The 17,981-nt window shown below is 62.8% G+C and overlaps 1 protein-coding gene across 1 annotated transcript; it reads right to left on the bottom strand.

The window, feature by feature from the left end:
• Positions 1-310: 310 nt before the first annotated feature.
• On the bottom strand, positions 311-16,080 carry INAVA (innate immunity activator). Its single transcript, XM_055084005.1, has 11 exons — positions 16,055-16,080; positions 13,319-13,467; positions 12,539-12,663; positions 12,006-12,122; positions 11,211-11,427; positions 7,560-7,613; positions 6,526-6,736; positions 6,189-6,347; positions 4,030-4,384; positions 3,491-3,730; positions 311-2,019 (listed from the first exon to the last, which is right to left on the bottom strand). Exons 2-11 carry the CDS (start codon positions 13,371-13,373, stop codon positions 1,927-1,929), a joined length of 1,626 nt encoding a protein of 541 aa, XP_054939980.1. The 5' UTR covers positions 13,374-13,467; positions 16,055-16,080; the 3' UTR covers positions 311-1,926.
• Between the last annotated feature and the right edge of the window lie 1,901 nt (positions 16,081-17,981).

Below are 17,981 nucleotides of genomic sequence, written 5' to 3' on the forward strand. Positions count from 1 at the left end.
GGCTGTTTCTCCCCCCAGAGCGGCTCCAAGGAGGCTCAGCCCCTGCCATCACTGAGCACAGTCTCGGGACCCCCAGGGGCTGCCGCGGCCCCGGTCCTTCTCGGGGAGGGACCCCCAGAGCCCAGCTCCTCGGGCCCCGGGCGTAGGGGGACCAAGGAGCTTCAACTCCTGCTTCCATCCTGCCCGGGGACGCAGAGAGCTTCCCCCCACCCCGCCAGACCCCCCACCCGCCCCCCGCCCCTCAGGGACCTGGCCAGACCCTCTGCTCGGGAAATTCAGCACAAAAGAACCTTCCTCACCAGCTCGGCCTCACAAAGACAGACTTTATTGGAGTATCTGGCACAGAAACCCCACCGCTCCAGCCCCGCAGCCGAGGACATAGCCACTTCTCAGGTGCACCAGGCATCACACAGGACCAGTAAGTTAACGCGAAGGACTCGCAGGCGTGGAGGGCGCTAGCCCGAGGAGCCCTGCACTCCGGGAGGACCCGGGGCGGCAGGGGGCAGAGGCTGTGCACGAGGGCAACGGGCTCAGACACCAACCGCAACGGAACAGCGTCCAAAGTCAACACGATGGGGCAGGTGGACCCAGAGCCAGGATGCTGCGGGCCGGGAGGAGCACAGAGATGCAGGCTTCCCCTCAGGCCCCTCCCTCCTCCCGACCCCTCGGCCGGGCCCCCCTGCCCCGCGCAGTGGGAGAACTGTGCCTTATCCGGGTCAGGCCTCAAAGTTCTTAGAGCCTCGAGCTGTCTGTGTAGCCCCTGTCCTACAGACGGAGGACGCCATGTGGGCAAGATCAGCGCTTGGTGCTTCCAGCCCCTCCCAGCCTCAGCTCAGCGGCTCTCTCCTGGGAGCAGGATCCTTATTTTGGGATCTGACCCGGCAGCAAAGGCCCAAGGATGGGAGCCCGGGACCACGGACGGTCTTAGCATGGCCAGCTTCCAGGCCTCAAGTCTCAGCACTAGGAGGATTCATTAACACCCTACAAGGCAGGTGTCCCCACGTCTGTAAAAACAAGGACTTGCCCTCCTTCAAGGAAATCCAGTCTCAGAGCAGAAGCACAGCCGAGTGGGGAGATGGAGTAATGACACCCCCGGCCCTGGGAACACGCCACAGGGGGCACCCTTTCAAAAGCACGTGTAAAGCACTGGTTCTTAGAATGATGACGAAAAGACATCAGAGGAAGCGGTGGGGGGGGGCGGGGGCGGCGGTGGCCTGCAAGTCCTCAAGAGGCCCAGAGAAGGTGGTCAGCTCCTGGCCAGGGCCTCCTGATGCTACAACCTGGAGAGGCCTCCAACCCAAGGCTCCTGGGTCTGGGTCGATGCTGGGAGCCTCAGGACAAGGGCGCACACAGTGACAGGGGCCCCTACAAGGAAGTCACGGGGTCAGGAAAAGAGCAGCGCCCAGGAAGACAAGACTCCGCCGGACACACTGACCTTTAACCTAGCTCTCGGTGCGTGCATCACAGAGCACATTATAGAGGGGAGGACTCGCCCCCCAGCCCGGGCACCCCTACAGCCTGAGAGCTGGGAAATGGGGGATGGAGGTGCAGCCCCCAGCAGCAGTGGGGCAGGAGGGCCAGGGGCTGTTCTCTGGGGATGCGTCCCCTACCACACGTCTTGCACACGGAGACGGATGCTGTTAGTCAGAGGCAAGGCCTCGAGTCCGGTAGGCCTGTCTCTGGGAAATAAAGCATTGTCCTATTACAGGGATCTTGGGGACAAACCACAAATATAAATCCTTAGGCCGGAGCTTCTGAACAAAAAATGGTGTAAAAAAAAAAAAAAAGTCTCAGCTCCAGGTCATCGACCTGCGATGGGGGAGGGGAGCCGAGCCGAAGAGGGCTTCAAGGGTGGGCGATCTTAGCCCCAGCCCCGCTGGGAAGCAGTCTCTTCGGCCAGCCGGCCGCGGTGTCCGGAGCCCAGGGTCACACCTGGCTGATGATCTCCCCATTCTCAGGTACAAACACTTGCACGGGGGCCCCCTCAGGCGATCTCCGGAGCACACACACGGTGGGCACCTGCCCGGGCCAGGGGGAAAGGAGAGGTGGGTGAGCAAAGCAGGTAGAGACATCAGGACAGCAAGCCCGGCCACAGCATCCTTGTCGCTTAAGGACGCAGACCAGCCGCAGCACCGGGCCAGCCACTCAGCCCTTGCCTCCCCAGCAGGCGCTCTGTGCCCTTGTCCGTTTCCACTCCAGCTTTTTTTGGGGTGTGACAGGCACCCTGACCTTTGCTCCACCCCCCACCCCAGCTCACTGCTCATCACCCTCCCCGTCTGGCAGGTTGGGATGGGCTGGGCCCGGGCCAAGGACAGGTCCAGGCTCGCAGGCATGGAAAGGCACGTCAGCTGGAGGGTGCGGCCTGGGACTGCGGCCAGGGTGCTGCCAGGCCCAGGATGCCAGCTGCAGCCCAGAGAACTGAGGGCGGGGGAGGGAGGTGCAGCTGGGCCCTGCCAGAATCTTGGGTCTCAAAGAAGCAGCCTGTTGGGGACTTCTGGAGCACACCCCCTGCAGAGCCCTCCGTACCAGGGAGCAAGAATAAAGAAAGGCTCACTCAGCACTTTCCCGGTGGTCCAGCGGTTAAGACTCAGTGCTCCCATTGCAGGGGGCATGGGTCCCATCGCTGGTCGGGAAACTAAGATCCCACATGCCACGCAGCCAAAAAAAAAAAAAAAAGCTCATGCACGGTCCCCCTCTTCCAGAAAGAAAAGAAAAAACTGGGCACAGAAATCAGGGTGGCCATGCTACCTCATGTCGGGGCACTCCACCTATATGCTTGCCCACCAACTCGGTCCCTGACCTCGGGGGCCCCAGGTGATAATAACACCACGTATCAGTACTTACTATGCATTGCTCTAATCATTTCACACATATTAACTCATTTAAAGTTCTTACTGCCCCTCTGTGATGGGTCCTTTAAGACTCCCATTTTACAGAGAGAGTGACAGAGGATCAGAGGAGTTAATAAACCTGCCCAATGCTGGCAGGGCTGAGACTTGAACCGGGGCCTGCGCACTTAACCATCAGTCACCCTGCTTCTCAGCTGGGTGGGGGGAGCGGAGTGGGGGGGCGGGAGCTGGCTGACAGGCAGGCACAGGTTCTGGCTCCTGCATACACTGCCCGACTCTCCCTCCGTCCTGGGTGCTCAAGTCGGGAGATGGCGGGGGGTGATGTGGATTGGCCTTATGGTTATAAATAGAGGCCTATCTGTTTTGTAGATCATCGGTGGAGCCATTGGGAAAAAGGGTCTTAGGTGTCTGGGACGGTCACCTCCACTGGCGCACGTGGACACGCGCTCTAGAGCTAAACTTGCAGGCGAACTTAGGAGGCCTCCAGGGGAGTCTTCCTGGGGGCCTTCCAGAGCCGCGAGGAAATGCTCTGGGGCCTCCTCCTCCGAGCTGAAAGCTGCCCGGCCACCGGACTGCAGGCTCTGCGCCTGCGCCCCGCCGCCGGATCGCGGGACCTGGGAGGGCCGGACCCGTGCGCGTACCTGTGTGCGCGCGAAGCCCTCGGCGCCAGGCGGCAGGCTGCGCACGCGGAAAGCCCCCTGGCGGTCCAGCGAGTGGGGGCGTGAGCTCCGGAGCCGGGCCCGCTCGTGCCACGACTTGAGCTCCTCGGACACGGCCGCCTTGCTGAGCCCGCGGCCCGCGGGGCTGTCGCGCAGCGAGGGCGTCCGGGCCACGCGGCCGTGGGCGGGCAGTGGGCGCTGCCAGCGCGGGGCGGCCGCGTCCTGTTGGCATCTGGCTCATAGATTGTTCCTCTACCCTGAATCCCATCATCATCCCGAGACTGTGTCCTCTTGGCCACGACCCAACTAACACCCAGATCCCTTCCATTCTTTACGTTGCTCAGGTCGAGGGCCGTTACCTCCACGGGGCCTTGTCCTGACCCAGAACCTTTCCACCTCTGAAATCGTGCATTCAGACGTCTCATAGCCTGGCCACAGCTTTCTCATGGTCACACTGTGCTAGGGCTCCTGTCTCTTCTCTCTCTCCTCTCAGCGCATCCCTGGCTTTCTCAGCCCATCGCTGCAGCCGCTCCCGGGCCCCACTCGCCCCACTGGCCGGGCGGCGGGCGGCCCTCAGCCAGCACCAGGTAGCGCGCGGCCCTCAGGCAGGCGGGCGGCGGCCGGAGTCGGGGGCCGCGGGGCACGCGCGGGCGGGGCGGCGCGGGCGGGGACAGCGGCCGCAGGAAGGAGATGTCGGGGCTGCTGCTGCCGGGCGGCGTCGGGTGCGACAGGCTGGAGGCGTCGGAGCCGCTGTCCTCGGAGCACGAGTGGCAGGCGGGGCACGGCGCGGGTGCCGTCACCGTGTAGTAAGTGGGGCGGCGGCGCGGGAGAGCGCTGCGACCCCTGCCGTCAGGGCCCGCGCGGAAGGGGTCGGTCCTATGGAGAGAAGAGGGGCCGCTGAGCCAGCCCTGCCTGGGCGGCAGGGAAGGCATGGCGCGTGCGCGGCCTCGGCCGCGCCTGCCCACGAGCCCACAGCCTCCTGGCCCGGCGCGTCCTACACGCCCCTCCTGCACCCCACACCACTGCTCCAGTGCACGCTGGGGTTTGGGTCACGGAGGCCACAGCCGCCTCCTGTTCTCAGCCATCTCAGGTGCGAGGCGTCCAATGGCATTTCATCCACACAATCTGAACGGGCGGACACTGTCAAGCATCCGAGGTGAAGGCGTGAAGCTGGCGTGTGGCCCCGAGGGATGACCACATGAAGGGAGGAGAGGGCGGGCCCCTCTACAGCCAAGGGCAGAGGCCTCAGGAGAAACCGCCCTGGGGCACCTGCATCCTGGACTTGCCGCCTCCAGGCGGTGGTCTGTGTCCAGCTGCGCTGCTCTGTACGGCAGCCCCAGCCAACTAGGACAGGGTGGCCGCATGCAGCTGGCCCTCCCCAGGGCACCAGCTCCGGACAGCCAGCGGGGCTGGAATCCATCCTCCCTCTGTCAGCACCCCCGGAGCAGGCCTGTCCGTCCAGAGGGGGCGCCTTTCACTAATCTGCACAAAGGCCCTGTGTGTAAAAAGGCCCCCCAGTGTGTAAACTATAAAATGCATTGCTGGACTCCAGCCCAGCGCTGCCCAGAAGCAAAGTTAACCTGACGGAAGAACCCAGCAATGTCCTGAGGGTACCCTGGGCTGTCGGACGGTGTGGCTGACACTGCCTGTCATAACTCGGTCACTGAAACAAGCACCAAACAGCAGGGAACTTGGAAAGGAGCAGTGAGTGGATTCTCGTTATTCATGGGTTCTGTATCTGCAAATTCACCAACCGCTCAAATTGATTTGTAGCCTCAAAATCAACACTGCCGGCGCTTTCCTGGTCACGTGTGGACACACGCAGGGTGGTGAAAATTCTGAGTCGCCCAGCAGGCTTTCCCAGCTGAGCCTCTGAGTTCTGGGTTCAGCTCTCATACTATTCCCACAGTCTATTTAGTATCATGCTTTTCATATTTTTGTGCGTTTTGTTGGTGATTTCAGTGTTTAAAATGGCCCCAAAGCTGGTGCTGCAGGACCGTCTGGTGCCCTGAGCTCAAGGAAGCTGGGACGTGACTTACAGAGAAAATAACGTGTTAGATGAGCTTCGTTCAGGTGTGAGATCTAGAGCTGCTGGCCCTGAGTTCAAAGTTAATGAGGCGATGGTACGTATTAGATAAGATGTCTTTAAACAGAAACCCCATAAAACAAGGGTACGTATTGATCAGTTTACAGACATGTTGTGACCAGAAGCCGTAACCCTGTGTGTCCCCGGGAGCAGTGGTTCAGCGTTTGCACTTCACAGGACAGAACTACCCAAGTAATGAGAATCAACTATATGTCGGTTGAAAACGTGACCCGCCCATCGTCAAGAGACCAATAATAAAACAATCACAGACAACTGCAAAAGTATCTTCTAAGATACACTCCTGCTCCCGCGGGAGAGTCTGCAGGGACGGGGAGAAACGTGGAATCGGGTTGTGCAAAGAGACAAAACCGGAAGAAAACACCTTGCTTCACAAGTGACTCGCCCTTGGCTTTGCTGGTTGGGGCGCAGCCTCTATTGAGAGGTGCTTAAGAAAAGATCCCAAGGAGAAGCCACTGCACAAGCCATGTGTCACCCACGGGTGTCCCACATAATCCCGGAAGCCACCACCCTCCGAACGTAAATTCTCAATGGTGGGTCTCGCCCCCTGCGTCACTGGGGTGGCCTGTCTCTTACCTCAGGGGCTGTGACTGGCCCCTCCTGCCCTGCATCTCAGGGGTGGCCGGGGCACTGACGCGGCCCTGCCGCTGCCCGGGGACGTTGCGGACGGGGACCACGTAGCAGGAGGCGGGGCTGGAGGTGCTGGGCCCATCCTGCGGGGTGCTGGCCGGGCTGCTGGAGATGGGAGGGATCGGAGATGGGTCAGCAGCAGGAATGCCTCCGTCCAGGGGCTCCGGTGCGCCGAGGGATCGCCTCGCGCCTCCCACCGCCACACGCAGCACGGGGGTCCCCCGCGCTGTGCCCGCTCCCCCAGAGCCCACCTGCTCCTGGCCCTCCCTTCCCCCCGCCTGACCTGGACTCGCTTCCGGGCTCAGAAGACCTCCTGGGCTTCTCGTAGGGGTGGTCCAGGCTTGTCTCCTTCCAGGGGCTGTTCTGGATGGGGGCCCGCTCCAGGCCCCCCGTGTCAAGGCCTGCTGGCTGCAGCCCCTCGAGGGTTTGGGGCGGGGGAGGCCGGGAAGGCGCATCTGGGGACTCTGGGGGAGGTTTTGGCACTTGAGATGCCTCTGCAGGTAAAGGAAGCCCGGGAGGGCAGTGGTGGGGGAACCAGCCCAACTAGAACCTCCGTGGCCCGCGTCTGCCTCGCCCTCCCGTGGCTGCTAGTCCGGCTGTGCCAGGCCATGGCTCTGGGCCCAGACGCTTCTGAACACTTTATCCTCCTTTCAGGCTTACTCCTTACAGCTCCATTTTATACCTGCCTCCTACAGGAAGCCTCCCCAGATTGACTCTCTTGGCTCACATGACTCCCCTTTCTAACCTTTACTCCTGATGCCATGTCTGCAGCTAACCCCCCGTTTCCCTAGTTTTCCTCTCATGCTGTGCCCACATGTGCTGTTTGCTTACTGGCCTGGGCCCTCCCCTGGGCAGGACCTCACCACCCTCTTGGTCCGCCCTGACCCCTCAGCATCGTTAGGGTTTGTCACCAGGGTTCTCAATCTACGGACTTGTGGTTTCTCCCTCAGTGCTACCCTGTTTTCACAAAGGGCAATGACCGTGGCCCGATGGCTGAGGCTCTGACGGGTGCGTGTTGAAGTAAAGGCTAAGTCCCAGGCAAAGGCAGGGAGGCCCGGGGCCCAAGGCTCTGCTGGAATTCACTTTCCCCTCCCGGTCGCGATGACCGAGCACCTGGACCGGCCAAGGGTCAGCACATCCCCGCTCTCACCCACGCACAGGGCGCACAGGCCTCAGCGTCCCGACGGAGCAGACGCTGAGCCCAGCCCGGCTCCCGCCTCCTTTAGCTCGCTGCGAGCTCACAGCAAACGCCGCCCAAGCCCCGAGTTCTCGCGGAGGAGCCCAGCGCTCGCGGCAGCCCCTAAACCGCCCTCTCACCTTCCTCACGGAGCAGCCCGTCCAACAGGGAGCTGTCGTCTGAGGCGCTGAGCTCTGGGGAGGCCAAAGGACAGAGGAGGAGGTGAGGAAATGCCCCCGCCGATCTGGGGCATCAGCGGTGCTGAGCAGCCCCACCCCGCCCCGCCCCGCACCCTTCCTGATAGCATCCCTTATCAGGAAGTAGCAACCGTGTGTTCAGTACTGTGCTAGGTGTGAATTTATCACTTGGAAGGAGAAAATAAAAATCAGTAAATAGGAGTGAGGAGACAGGAAACCCCATTTTAATCCTGGTTCTGCCATTAGCTTTGTAACCTCGAATAAGCCATTTCAGTGCTCTGGGTCTCCGTTTCCCCATCTATTCAAAGAAATAAAAAAAGCCAGGCCTTCCTCTGGCAGGGTTTCCAGGCGGTGGAGGGGAAGGCAAAGAGTCACTTTGGAAGGCCCCTGGGGTAAAGAGATTTTTGCTACTTTTGTATAGTCTTCTGATATCATAAATACAACTCAACTCAAGCACCCCAAATCTGAGAACCCCTGCATTACCAGCAGCAAGAGCAGTGAGAGTGGGAATTGCAGCTATGGGGTTGTGGGGCCTCACCATTCAAGTGAGAGTCTGGCCGTCTGGGCCAGGGAGGTCCTCCCCTGGTGACAGGACAGCCACCTGAGGACATGGAGGTGGCCCTTCTGCACGGGCAGCAGCAGTCTGCACCGGGACCCAGGAAGTCAGAGGACTCAAATTTGCCATTGTCCTTAAAACACTGAAACTTCAGATACTCGCTCTACACCTAACATGACCCGGATGGAACTCACAAAGCATTTTCAACTACATTTGAGAACACGGATGAGGGCAATCTAACAATAGCTAATTATTTCTCTTGGGCTTTTCTAAGTGCCTTGTATCCTTGAATTCACGTGATCCTCATAACAACCGCGTGAGGTGAGATTACCATCTCCTTGTAGCAGCTCAGGACACAGAGGCTTGCAGGAGCTGATAACATAGCTTAGGTCAAACCGCCGGAAGGTGGCTGAGTCAGATTCACACCCAGACAGTCTGACCAGAGTCTGGCTCTTCACCACCACCATTTATGGGCTCTCCTGTTAGCTGGCCTTTCATGCAGAGGTCATTAACCAGAAAATTCTAAGAAAAGTAGATTCAGCTTCCGGCCATCTGAAAATCCTCTATGACACGGATTGGCTGGTGGCAGGCCTGGGGGACAAATCCAGTTAACTGGCTGCCTTTTTTTTTTTGGCCACACCGCGAGGCATGCATGCGGGATCTTAGTTCCCTGACCCGTGCCCCCTGCAGTGGAAGCACAGAGTCTTAACCACTGGACCACCAGCGAAGTCCGTTTAAAAAAATTTTTTTCTGGCTGCTTTTATAAATAAAGTTGTATTGAAACACAACTGTGGGTTTGTTTATGTAATGTCTGGCTGCTTTCATGATACGATGGCCAAGCCGAGTAGCAATGACTGAGACCACGTGGCCCACGAGCCTAAAACACTTGCTCCCTGGACCTTTACAGAAGTTTGTCAGCGTTTGCCCCTCAATTTAAATGAAACAGAACCCTTACACAGACAGAGCAGTTTGTAAACCATGCAGGGTCAGCTGCCCACGGAGCAGCCCGGGCTTCACTCAGCTCACACCAGCCTGTGCTTTAAGGTTCAACTGGGGAGACATCCTCTTACCTAGTGCTGGGTCCCAGCCTCTGATCTTTTACAAAAACCTGGGGAACCGAGATGTCTGTTTTTCACAAATGTCAACTTGAAGAAGTTGTGGGACTGTTACTGTCACGGTCCAGGGACGCCGGGGCCGGGGGCTGGGGTATAGTCATGTGTTTTGGGGTTGAATATATGGTCTGGGAAGACAGCCATCGCCCCCGGCTGTTTAATCACAGGTGGTTCATGAGGGCTGCTTGCCGTCCTGGCCACGCTGCCCACGGCCCTGCTGACCTCCGCCCGGCCCTCGGCCCAGCAGCGGCAGGAGGACACCCCAGGCAGAGGCCATACTGACAAACGCTGGCCATCCTCAAAGGCTGCACCGTCCAGTGCAGCAGGCACTAGCTGCGTGTGGCTATTTTAAATTAAATTAAAATTTTAGCTTCTCAGCCACACGGGTCACAATCCAAGTGCATGACAGTCCCACGCAGTGAGTGCCCGCCACATTGGACAGCGCAGATGTGGAACGTTTCATCACGGGAGAACGTCTACCAGCGTTGCCGACACGGGTGCTGCTAATCAGCAAATGCGTCCTGAGCACCTGTTACGTCAGCTCGGGGCTGGGGGGCATTTCTCATCAGGCTCCCTGCGCTCAATTAGCTGACCGCTCCCCACCACCCGCAGAGGACAAGCTAATGACTGTCACCTGGTACAATAGGTTCTAAATTGAGTAACCTTCGTGTGGAGACCAAGAGGGTGGGTGGACTTTTCTAGCTTTTTCTCGGTTAGTTAGTTTGCTTTTTTTTTCCTCTTTAATTCAAAACACCTTTCAGTTACTAATTATTTTTTCATACATCTTTATTGCTAGTTAATTTTTAATCCCTCTCTACTTCCTGCTCTCAGGGTGAGCCCAGCTGGGCAGATGAGCCAAGAGCAGGAATTACCTGTCTAGAACCACCTCCTCCTGGGCTCCCAGGAGAAAACACTGCAACCAGGACCTCGGGCCTCATCAACGCAGGACACTAGACCCAGGCCCTCGGGCCTCATCAACGCAGGACACTAGACCCAGGACTTCGCCTGGTCAGGAGAGGACACTAGACCCAGGACCTCGCCTGCTCAGGCCAGGGCTGCAGGTGGAGAGCAAGCCCGCCTCTCTGATCAGGAGGGTGGAAGCAGTTGCATGGCCAGGCCCCTTCCCCACAGCTCTGTCTCCCCTGGACTAAGTGTCCCCTCCCGGGGACGGCTGGCCAAGCCCCAGGCGTGTCCTGGCCTGCTACCCGCTCCCACCAAGTAGCAGCACCACTGCCACGAGAGCAGCAGAGCCGCAGCCCTATGCCATCCCCGCCGCCCCACCGCAGCCCTGCGGTCAGAGGAGCCCACAGGGCTGTGTGAGGCCAGACGGGCCACAGGAGGGCCTGAGACACACGGACGGGGCACAGCCCCCGCCACCAGGACAGCAACCAGCCCTCAGGGGCTTCCGTGCCCAAGTCAGCAGCTGCCTTTCAAGGGGAGGTCGCATCCTGGGCCCTGTCAGGAACGGAGGGAGGACGGAGGCCCCTCTCCACCAGAGCCGGTCGGCCAGGGGGTCGGCCAAAGCGCAGGGGCCCCAGTCCTGACTGGGCGGTTCTAGATACTTCAGGGATGGTGGGTGTGGACTTCCACCAGAGCATCCACGGGCAGCCACGGGCCCCGCAGCAGTTCAGCGAGCAGGTATGCACAGAATGCGGGCCCTTGTGCTCACGGGACCACCTGCCCTGTGGGCCTGGGGTCAGAAGGGCTGGACAAGCCCTCGAGATAAGCTGAGGTCAGCCTGGGGGTGCCTCCTGTCCAGGAGGTCTCCTGGAGGGCGTGGATTTCGAGGGAGAAGTGGGTGGTTTTCTAAGGAAGTGGGGAGGGTTTCAGGGGAGGGCGATGACTGGGCTGAGGCTTGTGGGGTGGCCACGGGTCACCGGGTCAGGATGGGGTGGGGCGGACCACGGAAGCAGGTTCGCTGCTCACCTGGGCCTGGGGCCAGGGCGGCAGGGGCCCCGTTGCCTCGCTGCCGCTCCCCCAGGCAGCGCTGCAGCTCCCGCAGCCTCTTTTCCTCCCGCTGCACGGCGTGCTTCCGCTGCCGGCGCGCCTGGCGGCCCACGTTCCCCTCCCGGCACAGGCGCCGCGCGGCCTCGGCAATCTGCAGCTGCAGGGCCAGCTCCTGCTCCAGGCTGCTCAACGGGTCCTGGGGGAGGGCGCAGTGAGCGACACCGGGATGGCCCAGACCCCCAGCAGACGGCGGCGGCCAGGGCCCTGGCCCCCGAGCAGCTGGCCCGGGGCCCACGCAGCAGCCTGGCCCCGAGCCAGGCGGGGAGGGGCTGAGGTGGGCGCTTCCCTCCCACCCCAAAGGGCCGGGCAGATGAGCCACCCGTCACACCACGGGGAGGGACCCGAGGGCCCAAGCCACCCCACGGCCCTCCTCCCGTGCTGAGAAAGGGGAGGACGGCCCCAGGAGCCAGAGCGACCCGTCCGCACAGGCCACTGCCTCTCCGGGCCGGCTGCGCTCTTGGCTGGCCTTCTGGCCACAGGGGACTGAACCCCATGTCCTCCCTTGAGGTCGCAGCCCTCCCGGTTCCGGGCTGGCACGGCTTCCCTGAGGCCACGTGGGCTACACGTCGGCGGGTGCCCCTCGTCCACGCGGAGCCCAGCGGCCTGAGCTGTGTGATGCTAGAGCAGAGACCCCTGCAGAGGGGCGGCAAGGCCTGGGGCCCACAGCCGCCAGCCTCGGGGAGGGAGCAGGGACAGCACCCTGCAGTGCCTCACCTCTCTGTGCAAGGCCCATTCGTCCAGTTTGTAAGCGGCTCCGATCCTGCGGCGGACCTTGGGGGCCTTCTCCCCCGGTCTGAAGGGGTACTCTGCGGGCAAGATGCCCGTCAGCTCCTGCGGGGGAAGCGAGTCCATGCCAGGCCGCTCTCCACGCACCCAGCCCTTGGCCGAGCGGGAACAGCCCTGCGGCGGGCCCTGGGTGACCCCCGCCCCCCCTTCCCCAGAGGCCCCTGCCCACCTCCGCGCGCCCCAGCGTCCAGGGCTGTCCCTCGTCCGGGGATCTGCCCTGACCTGGCTATGGTCCCCCCAGGCGCCTCCATCCACTTGGTCCCCTGCAGCCCTTCCTCTGCCCGGCTGTATGCCTGGGCCCTGCCGGGCAGAGCTGTCCCCTCGCTGTGCCACGCGGTGCCCCGCCTGACCCCCAGAACTCTCTCAGGACTGGGGCTCCCACTCCTCGGCACCGACAACCCAGCACGCGGCTCCAGCCCCTGGTAACCCCACGCTTGTGCGCGGCGGGGGCCCAGCCTCACCGCTTCCCGCAGGCAGATCGTCCTCAGCTCCTCCAGGCAGGCCTCCAGCCGCTCCTCCAGGGCCCTCTGCTGCTTGCGTACCGCGTGGGTCAGCTCCTTCGCGGGGGCCACCGGGCTGTCGGGGCCTGCGGCGGGGCAGGGGCGCGCACTCAGGGGAGCCTGTCTGGCGCCGCTGGACGCGCCCTGGGCTGATGGCGCACACGCGTCCTCAGACGGCCTCACGCCCACCCAGGCCGCGGGCCGGCTGCCACAGCGGGCCGTGTCACACCCGAAAGACGGCATGTTCCCCGGCGGCCCGACGGCTGCCCCTCGGCCGTGTGCAGTGCAGGCCCGGCTGTGGTCAGAGCCCCTTCCTTCCCGCCCTTCCCTTCCCAGCCGCCAGCCGCGGCAGGTGCCTTCTTACACACACACACACACACACACACACACACACTGCACGCGCCTCTTCTCTCTCTGTCCAAACCAGACCCGACTGGGCCCATCAGCTCGGGCCAACCTGAGCCATGGCCCCTTCACACGAACCGGATAAGAGTTTTCAGCTTCTTAGGAATCACGGCGCTAGAGCTGAACACGGCAGGTAGCTGTTCAGATAGGATCGACACTCCAGGCCAGACCCGCCCCCCCGCAGGGAGGAAAACTCTCAGCCCTTCCAGGGGCTGCACCCCCCTTCCCCACACAGCGGCCTCCCCACCGCCCCCCGCCTTGGGCCCCTCAGCCTGGCCGGGCCTGGAGCCTGGGACTCGAGGAGCTGGTGGGGTCGGGGGGGCCCGAAGCCCTCACCAGACTGCAGGATGATGCCGCTGTCGGTGTCGCTGACCTCATCCTTGCTCTCCATGGTGGACTTCTGGGAGGAGGGGGCACGGAGGGGGAGGGGCCGACACCCTTCCCAGCCTGGGCCAGGATGTGCAGGTGGCCTGGAGTTTCCCCAGCTTTTAAAAGAACAACAAAAAATGATACATGTAAACCCCCTCGCCTCCACACAGAGCTGTTGAGTCAGGTGGGTGAGGGCGTGAGGCCCATGCTTCCAGGGCAGTGAGTCTGGGATGGGGGTGTCAGTGCTAGGGGCGCTGCGGACAGAAGGCTCTGTGGGCCTCTACAGCGCACCTGCCCTGGGCCCAGCCTGGCCCCCTGCCGCCTCCTTCCCAGAGAGGCCTCCAAGCCCAGGGGTGACAGCAGTGGTGGCTACAGGGGCCACGACACTGGGTAGAAGGACCACGAGGACGGGAGCGAAGAGAGAGGATGAAAAGGAGGGGACAAGAAAAAGGTGGGGGGAGAAGTCAAGGAGGAAGGGAAGGAGAGGAGGGAGGGGAAACGTCTGTGCCGGGAGGGAGGCGCGGCTGGCGGTCCTCAGCCCGAGACCCATCCTGCTGTCCCCGTGGGAAGGGCGCTGGGCACCCCGCCAGGCCCTGTCCCGCGGAGCACAGCCCAGGCTGCCTGCTGTCCCCCGAGGGCAGGTGCCCAAAGCCGTGAGCCAGCTCCCGGGCCCCCAGCTCTGCCGGGGAGGCCCCTCGAAGGGGAGGGGGCCCAGACCCCACACCCCACGGCCGCGAGCCAGGCCGCGCGCACGTGCGTGTGTGTTGGGCGCGTGCTGCCGGGGCTGGAGGGGTGACCGGAGCCGAAGCGGCTCGAGGATGGGAAGGAGACCACGGCCGCTCTGCTTGCGCGGGCTGGGCGCACGTGTGCGGCTCAGGCAGCGTTCCAGGTGCGCGTCTGCCGGCAGCACCCGCTGGCGCCCCCTCTCTCCTCGCCAAGCCTGCGCCCCTGCTCAGGGTCCCAGCTGGCCGGGGCCTGGCGGCGGCTGGCTGGAGCCGGGCTGCGGAGCGCGGGCGGGGCCCGGGCAGGCGGCCTGGCGGGAGAGCCCAGCCACCTCCTCCCCGAGTCAGCCATTGAGCAACAGTCCGAAAGTCCTTCGGAGTCTCTGTCTGGAGCTTATCCTGCTTCTCCTCAGGGCACCGCTGCTGGGCGGGGGAGGTGGGCTCCTCAGCCAGTGGGAGAGAAGGAGGCCCGGGGAGGCTGAGCCCGCAGCCAGGCTCCTGGAGAAGGGACCGCTGACGGCCAGGCCCCAGGAGCACCTCTCTGCCCATGGACAGCTTTACAGACCTACATCAACAGCACAGCCTAGCACAGCACCTTGGGCCTCAGTTAAGAACCTCGCCCTGAAAACAATCGGTACCTGCACTTTGGAGTTTCAGCTCTCCAAGGAAGTCTAGAGAGTGGAGGGTAGGATTTTTTGTTTGTTTGTTCGTTTTAAAGTTTGTATGGGGCCTTTGCAAAGATGCCGAGGAGAGAGCCTGGCCACATGTTCTGGGAACCGAGACCAGGGTACTTGGCGTGAGATAGCTCTGCCTGGTCCACCCTCCCAAACCCTCATCCCTCCTGGAGATGGAGCCAGACAGAGGGCAGGCAGCTCCCCGCCGCCCGCTGCAGAGCCTGGGCAGCCTGTGGGCCTCCCCCGCAGCCAGGGGCAGGGCCCCGCCAGGCGAGGAAGCAAGGCCGTCCTAGCACGTCTGCTTGGACGAGGGAGGGGGTGATGTGGGAGGGAAGCCATCAGTTACTCACACTTACTAATTAATTATTAACCATTAAGGAGTTGCCTTGGGAAGCCCTGACGACTCAGCCCTGCTTCTCATGCTTTTGCCTGTTGCCCAGTGAGCAGGAATTGCAGGGACCGAGGGGTGGCCAGGTAGAACGGCCCCCTCAGCCCCTTCCTCCCTCCGGCCAGGGTCGGGGGCAGGCCTGCTCCAAGCAGGGCAGAGAGCACGGACCGGAGGTTGGAAGCCCCAGATTCCAGCCCGGATCCTGCCATCACCCGTGTGATCTTAGGGGAGCTCACCTCACCTCACCTGGCTGGGCCTCCCGTCCTCAGAGGCGCGGTGAAAACTGGACGGTACCTGGGGCCCTGGCCAGTCCCCATCCTGAATCTGGACAGCGCCAGGCTGAGCAGGAAGGGCCCACACATGTGCATCCTGCTCATCTGCCCCTCCGGAGGCGGCCCTCCGGCTTCGGGGACCCTGCCCCGGGGCCGCAGGCTCCCGTGGGCGTTGAAGGCATGGCTTTCAGATAAAGGCAGTTCTGGGAACATCCCCGCCCCTCCTCATGGGAATCCGTCCCTGCCCTCCAGACCCGCAGCCCCAGGTGCCGACCCCAGGTGGCAAGTCCCGTCCGTCCACGTCCACCCCGGAGAACGAACGAACGCAAACGACGTCCCCAGGAAAAGGCAGAGGAGGACAGAAGGGGAGGAAGGGGAGCGCCGTGCACTTTCCCTCCAGCTGGGCCACCGGGGACCCTCTCCCGTCACAAATGTGGCCCCAAAGAGAGGCCCTGGGCCTCTCTCGTCCCAGCCTTCCCCGCTCCCGTGGAAACTGAGGCCTGGGAACTACAGCGCCGAGTCCTCCTCTGAGCCCACCAGCACCCCCATCACCCCCGTGCCCTGTGGCTGACGGCCACTGCTGGGCCCCCCGCCCCCCGCCGGCTTGCCCTCGCCCCAAAGACCCGCTCCAGCTGCCCCGCCCTCACCTGCTTCCAGCTCTTAGCCCCGGAGTGCGGGAAACGCCCCCTGGTCCCAAGTCAGGGGGCCCAGGGGCCTGGCATGTCGCCGCAGCGTGTCCCAGGCCGCCCTGTGCTCTGACCCGGCTCCGCTCCTCACGCCCACGGGACGGCCGGTGGCTGTCCCTCCCCCGTCCCGCCTGTGTCCCTCCCAGGCTGCCCGGCCAGGGGAGCCAGGTTACTTGTTCCGACCTGAGTCAGAGGGAGGAGCCGGTGAGCAAGCCCTTCCCAGAACAAATCCTACCCCACAGGCAGCTCGGGCCTCCGCACTTCCGGGGGCCGCGGGGGGCGGGAGAAGGGGGCGCCCCTCGGAGGAACCCCACAAGAAGGCAGCGGGGTTCAGGCCCCAAGGGCCCCCCTGGCCTGTGCTGCGCCGCCCACCCCCCCAATTCCGCTCCGCGCGGCGCCCACGGCAGGCGGGGATCCCGGCGCGTGGGGGGCACCAGTGAGAAACCTACGTGCTGACGAGGAGGGTCCCTCCTCCCCAGAGCCCGAAGCGGGGCCAAGGTCAGATCAGGTTAGAAACTCCGGGCCGGGCCGGGACCCCGGAACTCCACGCGGGGCGGCGCCGGGGTCGCAGAGCAGGCCAGGCTGTTCCGATCACAGACGTTTCCCTCCAGAATCATCGTGGCCGCCGCCTCCCTGGTTATCGTTTACAACCATCCCTCCACAGGGCCCGCGGCGCACTGACCTGGGCCCCAGTCCTCTCCCTGGTCCAAAGGAGGGCCACTGGGACCCCGGGGTCTGAGCCCACTCCCCAGCCACCGGGGGCCAGGGACCAAAATGGAACTTGTTCCCTGTAAGGAATGAGCCTCTGGGTCTCCACGCCGCCGACCTTCAGGCAAAACCAACAGTTTGGAAATCAGGCTATTTCACTGGGGGAAGCAAGGGCCAAAGACACTGTACCCGTCACCAGGAGGCAGGAAAACAGACAGTGAGGCACACGAAGGAGACCCCTCAAGGCTTCACACCACCTCCTTTTCTCACCACGGCCCTAAAACTGGGTCCCAGCACGCACGCGTCTCCAATTGCTCCCCTCCCCCAACCCCGAGACCACCTCCTCAGCCCCTAGACCACCTCCCCAGCCCCCAGGCCCAAGATGACCTCCCCAGCCCCTAGACCACCTCGCCAGCCCCTAGAACACCTCCTCAGCCCGAAGACGCAAAACCACCTCCCCAGGCCTTAGGGGCCAGGGACCAAAATGGAACTTGTTCCCTGTAAGGAATGAGCCTCTGGGTCTCCACGCCGCCGACCTTCAGGCAAAACCAACAGTTTGGAAATCAGGCTATTTCACTGGGGGAAGCAAGGGCCAAAGACACTGTACCCGTCACCAGGAGGCAGGAAAACAGACAGTGAGGCACACGAAGGAGACCCCTCAAGGCTTCACACCACCTCCTTTTCTCACCACGGCCCTAAAACTGGGTCCCAGCACGCACGCGTCTCCAATTGCTCCCCTCCCCCAACCCCGAGACCACCTCCTCAGCCCCTAGACCACCTCCCCAGCCCCCAGGCCCAAGATGACCTCCCCAGCCCCTAGACCACCTCGCCAGCCCCTAGAACACCTCCTCAGCCCGAAGACGCAAAACCACCTCCCCAGGCCTTAGACCACGGCCACAGCCACTAGACCACCTCGCCAGCCCCAAGACCACCTCCGCAGGCCCAAAGACCACCTACCCATCTCCAAAGACCACCTCCCCAGCTCCAAGACCACCTCCCCAGCCCCTAGACCACTTCCCCAGCCCGAAAGACCACCACCCCAGCCCCTAGACAACCTCCTCAGCCCTTAGACCACCTCCTCAGCCCTTAGACCACCTCCCCAGCCCACAGCCCCAAGACCACCTCACCAGCTCCTAGACCACCTCCCCAGGCCCTAGAACCCCTCCACACCCCCCCCCCC

This window comes from Physeter macrocephalus, chromosome 4, assembly GCF_002837175.3.
Source record: "Physeter macrocephalus isolate SW-GA chromosome 4, ASM283717v5, whole genome shotgun sequence".
In the NCBI taxonomy this organism is placed as follows: Eukaryota; Metazoa; Chordata; class Mammalia; order Artiodactyla; family Physeteridae; genus Physeter; species Physeter macrocephalus.